Source organism: Vigna radiata, chromosome 6, assembly GCF_000741045.1.
Source record: "Vigna radiata var. radiata cultivar VC1973A chromosome 6, Vradiata_ver6, whole genome shotgun sequence".
In the NCBI taxonomy this organism is placed as follows: domain Eukaryota; kingdom Viridiplantae; phylum Streptophyta; class Magnoliopsida; order Fabales; family Fabaceae; genus Vigna; species Vigna radiata.
Window position 1 is genome coordinate 32950380 of NC_028356.1, and position 11275 is coordinate 32961654.

Below are 11275 nucleotides of genomic sequence, written 5' to 3' on the forward strand. Positions count from 1 at the left end.
AAAATAAAATTAGGTAGGTGGGTTGGTAGGCTAACCCAGTCCACCACGGGTCCAACTCGCATGAGCCGGGTTTAAATGAGCCGGGTTGAAATCTGACCCACATAAAAAAATACAATTTTTTCAAACCCAATCCAACCTGAACCTGTGGTGGACCGGGTTGGCCCGCGGGTTGTGACCCATTTTGATAGCTCTAAGTGCTGTCAATCATATTCCATATTTTAATAATTTCAATTCGTTCCCTTATCAAATGAGAATATTACTTTATAGGTATGTACAAAATAACCTTTCATGACAATTATGTCATTAGTTATAAACATAATATTAACATACAACTTTATAATTTTAACCAACAACATAATGACCCTAACACATTTAAAGAATATACATGTGACCCAAAAATTCTAACAATCCCCCACTAGTAATATATGATTCTTACAAATATGTTAAACTTTATAAGCTCAAAAATTGCCACTATATTCCTTGAACATAACCACTTAATCATGTCTATTAATTATATCAATACATAGAACCAAAGTAATTTTTGTCATATCAATCATAACTAAACTCATCAATAATTACTAATATTGACACAACCTAAAAACATAAATTGATCATGAAATGTATAGTATGAAAATCACACGAAGGTGGCCCATATATGTCAATTTTTAATTAGTCATACTTTACGTTATTTAAATCAGCCAACAACATTATACAGAGTGTAGTGATTGAATATCAAACTTAATATCTTATCAAAATAAATTATCCAAATGAAGAGCATGCATGCATAATAACAAATAGAACATAAATCACATAAATGATTAACTTTCACTGAGCTAAAAATTCCTTAAACTAACTATAAAATTCATTTGAATAATGTATTCATGGTAGAAGACTCTTAGTAAGAGGAATTGTTATCATGAAGTGTATCTACTTTTCACCATTTCCTTAAAAGTTGAGAAAATGATATCAATGTGTTTTGACTTGATTAAACTTTTATTATTGTTGGAATACTAAGAGAGTTGGTTGGTTGTCACAATATAATTTAACCGGCCTTGTAATTTCTTTAACAATTTGTAGTTTAGTAACAAAGTTCTTTAACAAAATCTCAAGATATCTCACAAAATACTATAAATTCTACAATCATATTAAATGAATGGTAAGATTTAGCTTGACACTACAAGAAACTACACCACCAACCACTAGATAAATATAACCCAAAGTGTATCAATCCATCCTTACATCTAACATCTCTTTACATGTGAACATATATAATTTTTTGTTGTCTTTAAACAAAACATTATACCGCTTATAACTAAATTATATTCTTAAAAGATTAAATTTTAAAAAAAAATACTTTATTTAAATAGGAATTTATTTCATTTTTAATAATTTTTATTTTCTAACCATTAAAACATTTTTTTTAATCTAAATCAAATCCTATAAAAACTTTATTTTTCAACTACACTCTCACTTCCAAATTCTTTCCTTTGAAAAAAAGAAAAGACAAATTATTCTTAAATTTTCTCATATTCATCTAATCCCTCTTAAAAAAAATTTAAATTAATCAAAACTCTCTTCCATGAATCCATTTCCTTCCTAAAATCAACACATCCTAAATCTCCAATTTGTGCATTGCCCATTTCTATTTTGCCATTCCTCATCGTCAGTGTGAGAAATTTAATTCCATATTCGTTCATCTGCCTCCTCCTTTTTCGAGATGCATCACATGAACTCCTCCAACGCTGGCGAACTCATAAGAGGGTTTCATCGACAGTCGCTTCCTCCTCAATTGCAAGACTAGGAACGGTTATGTGATTCTGTAACCCTTCTTGATTGCGTAGTAGGTTGGTATCGCGTCTTCCATTCTCGAGTTCTATATTCTTCTTGTCTTCCTCTGTCATTGCATCTTGTAGAGGTAAGTACTTTCCTAACCCAAAAATGTTATAGTTCATCCTTAATAGTTATTGCCATTTAATCCTCATAATGTTGTAATAATTTGGATATGATCACAATTTAATTGGTAAAGGATCACTACATCCCTGAAAATTAGGACAACTCTGCTACTCAGACAGCAAAAGGAGAAAACAGTTAAAGTAACATAATTTACTTATATTCTCGACATCATCGAAAAGCCACAAATCACACTAACAAAAACACAACACAGTCAACCATAAAACTCTTCTAACAGGAAGATAAGAACTCAAACAGAGACAACACTCTTGTCTCTTCTGTTTATATCTTTATTTATGCAGATCTTAAAAAGTTTAACAAACTCAAGCAACCTTAACTTCAATAGTCCTTGATTTCTTGGGTTCAGGAGGAGGCAATTTCTTCACAGTGACACTAAGCACACCATCTTCACACACTGCAGAGATTTCATCAGTGTTTGCATTTTCAGGTAACACAAACTTGCGCATGAATTTCCCAACCCTTCGTTCCATTCTGAGATACTTTGCCCCTTCTTTCTCTTCTTCCCTCTTTCTCTCACCGCTAATGAAAAGCACGTTACCATCTTCAACCTGAACCTTTATATCCCCACATTTCAAACCCGGCATGTCGATCTGGAGCACATAGGAATTCGGATATTCCTTCACATCCGCAGGTGTTGCAGCCACGGCTTTCGCGTCCCGCACGTATGACCGTGTCGGAGCATTGTGTGTCTTGTCCCCGGCACTGTCCTCCGACATGTCCATGATGTGGTGCAGCGTGTGGAACAAAGGAGATTCCAGACCCATCACCCTCAAATCCATCACTTTTCAGATACGAGGAAAACCGCCTAGAAAGCAAAGATTTTTGTTTGAAATTTTGTTTTGTTTTGTGAATGTTTCTTGGTAGGGAAGAGCGTAGGTCGCTATTTAAATGGGGGAATGTACATTGTTCCAGAAAGAAATGGAAGTTTCTGATGAAAACGCGCTAATTGCAAATAGTTTTCTGGAACGCAAGACTCGGTTATGTTAGTCTTTTACTTTCTAGGTCCTTCTAATAATTTCCAGAATGTTTTGGAATCATTATTATTATCCATTTTCTCCTTAATACGTTTATGGTTTATTTTGACTAATCAAAATATTAAATTTTATAATTTTTAATTAATGCTTAATTTTGTAAAACAATAGTTATATTATTTTATATAAATTATTACAAAAGAATAAGTAATTTCTTCGATAAAATATAGAATTTTTTTCTCTTCTCCAAACAAGATGTGAAATAGAATATAGTTGATACAAGGATGATAATATAAATGATAGATAAACAAAATTAAAAAATTGAATACAAAATAATAATTTAATAGGAACGGAGGAAGGAGGAGTATTGTATGCAAGTTGAGTGATTCACTCTTTAATTTCTGAAATTTTAAAATTTACTACATCTCGGAAATTTATGATTTAAAAATCTGACTATTGCATTTTGTATAGAGTTTAACATATGAACATTCTATGACTGATTAATCATATTTATTTAAAAATAATGTAATATGGATTCTCGTAAGTTATAGTTGTAAATTAAAAAACAGAAAATCTATAATTTTAAAATATATAAGCACTTTTTTTTTAACAAATATAACGCAGGAAATAGAATGATTCCATTATAGCTCTTAAACCTAACCATGAAACTTGTAGATAGGACCCCTTATTAGAAAGAAAAATGATATTTTGATATTTGATACTGGACACGTGTTAAAATGTGGTTGAACAATTTCAAATTAAAAGAAATTAAGATAAGAGTATATTTGGAAGAAAAAAACAAAAGTTTTTTTTTTTAATTTGAAATCGTCCAACCACGTTTTGACACGTGTGCACTATTAAAATAGTGTCAAAAAATTGGTGTGAAAATATCATTTTCCTGTCAAAAATCTTACTCTTGATTTTAAAGTGTCTTCATGTTTTATTTTATTGTTCTTATTACCATAAGATCGGAATATCCAGTTCATTCATTATTAAACTGAATTTCTAGAAAATTTTATTTCCCTGATCTATAGAAATCTACGATAGAACAATAAGAACAATAAAATAGAGTCTCTGTTTCAAAAGGTTCTACGATAGAACCATTTTGAAATCCATCACTCTCATCATGTTGTCATGTTTCATCCACCTAGCTCAATAGAAATCTACGATAGAACCATTTTGAAATCCATGACTCTCATCATGTCATCATGTTCTTGACCAGCAAATAAAATAGAGTCTCTGTTTCAAAAGCTTTTACCACTTCAACTTTCATGATATTAGTTTGTGATAGATGGGAACATATTTAAGAAATTATATTGGTCTTTTATATGTGATGGTGACCATTCATGATATGGAAAAAATCTATATAATTAGCTCTTAAATTTTGCTATTCCATTACACGATTGAGAGATCTGTCAAAAGAGGATCAAAGAATTACAAGTCTGAGATAATTAAACCAAATCATTGCTGCAATTATCACAAAACTGGAAAGCAACAGAGGACATTAATAAGAAATTACAACAAAACCAAACTCAAACATCTTGTAACAGTGAAAGTGAACAACTATATGCAAATAAGAGACACAAACATTTCATTTGTTCTGTTCTTCCATATCAAGCAATCTTCACTTCAATAGTCCTAGGCTTCTTAGGTTCAGGAGGAGGCAATTTCTGCACAATAACACTAAGAACCCCATCTTGACACACAGCAGAGATTGCATCAGTGTTTGCATTTTCAGGTAAAACAAACTTCCGCATGAATTTCCCAACTCTTCGTTCCATTCTCAGATACTTCACCCCTTCTTTCTCTTCTTCCCTCTTTCTCTCCCCGCTAATCAAAAGCACGTTATCATCTTCAACCTGAACCTTTATGTCACCGGATTTCAACCCCGGCATGTCGACAAGGAACACGTAGGAATTCGGATATTCTTTCACATCCGCAGCTGTTGCAGCCATCGCTTTCGCGTCTCGCACGTATGTCTGTGTCGGAGCATTGTGTGTCTTTTCTCCTGCACCCTCGTCCGACATGTCCATCATCCGGTGCAGCGTGTGAAACAGTGGAGATTCCAAACCCATCACCCTGAAATCCATCTCTTTTCAGATACGAGCAAAGCTGTTTAGAAAGCCAAGATTTTTGTTTGAGAATTTGTCTTGTGGATATTTCGTGGTTGGGAAGAAGGCTATTTAAATGGCGAATTTACCTTGTTCCAGAAACAAATGGAAGTTTCTGATGTAAGCCAATACCGCTAATTGCAAATAGAAGTTTCTGATCTAAGCCAATACCACTAATTGCAAATAGAAGTTTCTGGAAGACCAATACTGGGCTGTTATTAGTCCTTGACTTTCTGGATCTTTCTAATAATTTCTGGAATTTAAGTCATTATTACAATTATCCCTTTTCTCCTTAATACGTTTAATATTTATTTAACTGATAAAAATATTTTCTAATAAATTCTTAATTTTCTAAATAACTTTTACGTTAATAATTTTTTAATAACTTTCTAATAATATAATATATGTCATTATTTTATTTATTTATTTAAATTTATTTTAAAAATATTTAAAACAGACTAATTATATAGATAGATATTATAAAAAATTGTTAAATTTTTTTTTTCAAATTTTTATATAAAGTACTAGATATACAAGAGTATCCGTATGTTATTTTGGAAAGGTTAACAGTGATATAAGAGTGTGTTTACTTAAGAGTGAAATACCGTTAATGTTTATGCATATGAGAAGGCGATGAATTGAAAGTAAAATCGTGTTCAATTGCGTTCAACATCAAGTAAGTAATTGAACGTAATTGCGGGATTTTACCTTTTCGTGTCACTCGCACATATGCGAAAATTTGTACTGAATTTCAGTGAAATGGCTTTAATGCCCTTCATGCAACAGCTGAGAAAAAGCAAAAATCATGCAGAGACCCCGTGGCTGGTGGTGTTGTTGATGATGAAGATACCTTGAAGATGGGGGACTTGAGCTTGAAGCAGGAAGAAGCGTTGATGATGAAGAAGCTCGCATTTTCGGTTGCGGAAACGAAGCTGTATCCGGTTATGGGTTTGTGTATTCGGATACGCTGCAAAGTGAGAGGAAAGGAGAAACCTGTATACGGTTATCACTTTTGGTTTTAAGTGTTGTATCTGGTTACAAGTTGGTGGATTCGATTACAAGCACGGTTCAAGTTTATTGCATCTGCTGCATCCTTCGTCCATGATTGCTACAACTCCGTTCTCCAGCACGACACGACGCTCACTGCCTCTCCTCATTAAAATCGTTCGGCAGGGACCATCGTGTCGAAGGAACCCTTGCACGCGAGGTTGGCCTTGGAGGCAAGGCCGGTGGCGCATCCTTCTTCTCCTCCTCGTCCCACTGCCGAAGTGAATCCAGCATCTCCTCCAGTGAGCTTCTTTTCAAGGAACATGGCGAAGCCGACAACACCATAGTTTCCCCCACCCCACCAACGAAAACCACCGAAATTTATCAACTTTGAACTCAAATTTGGAACCCGATAGAAATTTCACCACCCCCACTTCGACTTTCGCTGCTGCATTGTTGAAAGCTTTGAAATTGAAGACAAACTTTTGAGATTCAAATCCCTGTTGGTTGGTGCAATAAGAGTCTCTTGGGAATGGAAGATTTCAATTGGATATTACAGAGGCGTGTATAGTTCTTTCCTCATCAAGACATGGATCTGCTTTTTTATTAATTTGACGACAAATTATGCAATGTAGTTACTGTAAATAAAGGTAATATTATTACATTATTAGTATTTTAATTATTATGTGAATTAAAATATGACGTAAAAAATACAACATTCAAAATTAAAATTTAACTTTAATACACTGTCTTATAAAAATAATTATTTTAATTTTTTACAATTCCTCTTGTGATTAAAAATAATTATTTTAATTTATTAAATTAAAACTTGATTACATTTTAAAAATTAATTTTTATTTTTTATTCTTTATAAACATTTTTACAATTAAATATAACATTAACAAATATCATTTTATAATACTTTAATATTTAGGGACATTTTGGTAATTTTCAATTTCTTCCAATTAAACTAATATTTTCAAACTGTCACATCAATCAAATCTTACACTAATTCTCATAAATTTTACCTCTAAATCCATTCTCAATTACCTTCAAATTCACTCAAATAAACACAAAAAAAAAATTACCCTCAAATCCACTCAATCATTTTCTCTCAAATCATCTTTCCCAATCACCCTCAAGTGAACACACCCAAAATGTTTTAAATTGTTGACTAGTATAAGTGAAAGTTATGGATATAAAGTTGGGTTGGATATAGGGATAATGTTTAATTATTATTTGATTTTTAAAATAAAAATATCTATTATTTATTTTTATATGTGAATGTCTATTTAAAATTATTTATGGTATTTTAAAACTAGTTGTATGGTGAATACTTACAAATATTTAATAAAAAAGATATTTTATAAATTTTTAAAATAAAATCATAAAAAATATAAATATAATATAAATTAAATTAAATTTTATTTAATTTTAACCTAATAAAATTTATAAAATTTTAATTCTACTTAAATTGAACTTAATAAAATATAAATTAAATTTTTAAAAAACAAATACTTCAAAATACATATAATATAATATTTATATCTGACTTTTCGTATTAAAATACTTATTATCCACATATAATAAATAGATATAGATACGAATTATATGTCACAAATTTTATTATGAATATCATAGACACAAATATTTTTATTATCTCTAATAAAAGTTAGTATTCGACGAGATGAACACATTATGTGTAAAATTTTTAAATTTTAAGTCAAACATAATTATTTTATTCTATTTTGTTAATTGTTCTATTTTATAATAATTTAATTTTTATTTTATTATTCATAAAAAATTTATCTTTAATGTATTTATTTAATGTGAATTTTAATTTTTGGTGTACTTAATTTATTTTAATTTTGTTGTTAACAATAGATTTATATGGAATCAAACACAGATTTGAAATATTAAAATATTTTTATTATCATAATATTTATATTTATTTTATTCCGATGGATTAGTTGTAGGTTTATCATTATTTTTGAAACATCAAAGTAGTTCAAAATTCTTATGCAAGACGGATTAACCTAATCCACTCGTTTTACCCCAAATACAGACATGTCAAAATGACATGAGTGAATTTATTACATTGTCATCCTTAACTGAAAACACATACGTCTACATGTGTGTTTATGACAAAAAGAAACCTAATTCTTCTAACTATTATTAAAATAAAAATGTTTTAAATTTATAAATGATGTATTTCTAAGAATAATTAAAAAAACAATTATAAAATCTAAAAAATAAAATAATTAGTAAAATAGTTTATATTGATAAGAATAAAATTAATAGTTAAATGTATATCTTAAAAATAGGTTATTCAAACATTACAAAAAATAATCATCATTATTAGTTCTAAAAAGACTAAGGACGTTTTTAGTCTTTGATTTTTTGTAAGTGAAGTTAAAATTTGTCCATATTTAAAATTTTGATCTTAAACTTAAAAGTGAATAAATTTAGTAATCTTAAATGTTATTTTTTTACATGTAAAAAGTGTTTCATGTTAGTATTTAAATTGTTTATACCATTTATCATGTTCTCATTAAAATGTAAGTCGAAAAATACATTTAATATGTCAAAAAAATTTATCTATTTTAATAAAAAAGTTATATTCATTCATTTTCAAAGTTTAAAGATCTAAATGTATCAAAGTTTCAAACATGAAAAAAATTTAGTTTTGCTTCAAAGTTCTCAATCTAAAAACATATTTAATCCTTATAAAAATATAAATTATTACAAACAAACAAGTTATATTTTACTATAAAATATCCAATGTGATAATTGATGAAATAATGATAATAATGTAATTAATATAGTTTTAAATTTTAAGAATAAATATGTTTTTTGTCTTGGAATTATTTGTTGGGAGGTTCGATATACACATATCTCTACACTAGAAAAATATTGTTCGTTTTAAGCCAAACCTTCACAGATTTACTTTTGGTACCACTCCAAAAGACCTCTTACCAATGAAAGTATCTATGTATGTAAGATCATGTTCAACCCTTCTTTTACTTGATGTGAAACTTTGTTTGTATCCCAACATTATTGAATAAATTGTATTTCGTTTTTGAATTAATATATGCATCAATTTCGTGTTTATATTTTACAAAAGAGTGTAAAATGTCTTTTGACAACAAATATCTTTAAAAAATTTGTGATAAATAGTTTTCACAATGGATTGTAGTCAAACATCCATGTGATTGTATATGATTAGATTCCATTTTATTTCTTACAATTACACGTTAATATGATTGGATTAAATGTACATATGATGTTGGTGGTAATGGAGGATCTGATGGTTATCGGAAGACCTTAGTGATGGTGAGGCTTGTAGAGGTTAAGATGGCAAGCTTGAATATAATGAGCTTAGTAGTGATGGACCTAGGTAGGGCTATGGAGGTGACCAGCTTGGTGGTGATGGACTTAAAGGCGAGGTTAAAATGGTGAACCTAGTGGTAGTGAATTTGGTGGTGATTATGGTTGCAACCTTCACTCGACTTTTGAATTTTACAATTCCAACTTTGCACAACTTAAACTTTACTAGAAGCTTATAGTTTCCATTTATTCTTATACCATTAATGTACTCCTTTTAAGTAAGGAATCTTCTTTTTATAATAACTATAGTTTTTAACTCATGCCTAGGCATGAGTTGATGTTACTTTGTGTATTTATTTAATGAGGTTTATAGGTTTAGGAAAGAAATAATAAATATTTTAAAGTTTATTATTTGGTTTTGAATATAATTAACATGAAAACTTATTTATAAGTTTAGAAAGTTAATATGATTCAAAAATATTTATATATGTATTTGGTTTATATAAACACAAATGTTTAAATCATTTAAAATTTTTTAAAAAAAAGTTCACATTAGATTAAAACTAACTTGAAAATTTAAAAACAGAATACGTTATTTACAATTAAAGAAAATTTCAAATATTTTAATCGTTTAAGTAATTGTATAATTATACTTTAAATCATAATTTTCATGTTTTTTCTGAATTATGTTATTCATGGAGGATAATGAACCTCGAGAAATATGTTTCTCTAACTCTTTGTCGTCAATCATGTTATAGGTATTTTGAATTGCAATGGTCTCTTTATAAGATTAAAAAATAGGATCACGATACGTTGACAACTAATTTTTGACAACGCCATATGTCAGCATTCTATTGGCTCACTATAATTTATTTTCTAATTAAAAAACTGATGTGAAAAAGGTGACTTTGTGTTATTCCGAAAACACCCTCAATCATTTTAATCAAACTTTCTCCTTCAAAGCACGTATCTCTCTCCATTTTAGGTTTTGCTTTTTCTCTGAAGCTCTCTCTCTATCCATTTTCGGTTTTCGTGTTCCTTTGCAGTTGTTCTCGGTGTGTCTATTTTTCCAAGGCGTTGAATTGGTGAGCAATATGTGTGGACGTTGATGGATTTTGTTGGGTTAGTATCGTGAGTTCTACATTTCGTTTCGCTGTAAATCACAAAGTCCCTCTTCCTCACACAAGCACTTGGATGAAATACCCTAACAAACCCCTAAGCAGTTGTTGGTCCTCCAAAACAACCATTAATCTCAAAATCATAACTTAAATTCTTACCAAGTCAGTACCCACCACACACTGGGGAGCCCCCTCTACCAGAGCCAGGGAGCAGCGTTGGACTTTTGGTACAGAGGCATTAGTAATCGATTACAACCTGTCTTTAATCGATTACACGGGCACATAAATCACAAAGTCCCTCTTCCTCACACAAGCACTTGGATGAAATACCCGAATAAACCCCTAAGCAATTGTTGGTCCTCCAAAACAACCATTAATCTCAAAATCATAACTTAAAATCTAACCAAGTCAGTACCCACCACACACTGGGGAGCCTCCTCTACCATAGCCAGGGAGCAGCGTTGGACTTTTGGTACAGAGGCACTGGTAAGCGATTACAGTCTGTCTGTAATCGATTACACGGGCACATAAGTCACAAAGTCCCTCTTCCTCACACTNGCACTTGGATGAAATACCCTAACAAACCCTTAAGCAGTTGTTGGTCCTCAAAAACAACCATTAATCTCAAATTCATAACTTAAATTCTAACCAAGTCAGTACTCACCACACACTGGGGAGCCTCCTCTACCAGAGCCAGGGAGCAGCGTTGGACTTTTGGTACAGAGGCACGGGTAATCGATTACAACCTGTCTGTAATCGATTACACGGGCACATAAGTCACAAAGTCCCT

At 30.6% G+C, this 11275-nt stretch overlaps 2 protein-coding genes across 2 annotated transcripts; both read right to left on the reverse strand.

The window, feature by feature from the left end:
- Positions 1-2088: 2088 nt before the first annotated feature.
- On the reverse strand, positions 2089-2846 carry LOC106764469 (17.9 kDa class II heat shock protein). Its single transcript, XM_014648751.2, has one exon. It carries the CDS (start codon positions 2748-2750, stop codon positions 2274-2276), a length of 477 nt encoding a protein of 158 aa, XP_014504237.1. The 5' UTR covers positions 2751-2846; the 3' UTR covers positions 2089-2273.
- A 1537-nt stretch (positions 2847-4383) lies between these two features.
- On the reverse strand, positions 4384-5110 carry LOC106764285 (17.9 kDa class II heat shock protein). Its single transcript, XM_014648552.2, has one exon. It carries the CDS (start codon positions 5030-5032, stop codon positions 4556-4558), a length of 477 nt encoding a protein of 158 aa, XP_014504038.1. The 5' UTR covers positions 5033-5110; the 3' UTR covers positions 4384-4555.
- Between the last annotated feature and the right edge of the window lie 6165 nt (positions 5111-11275).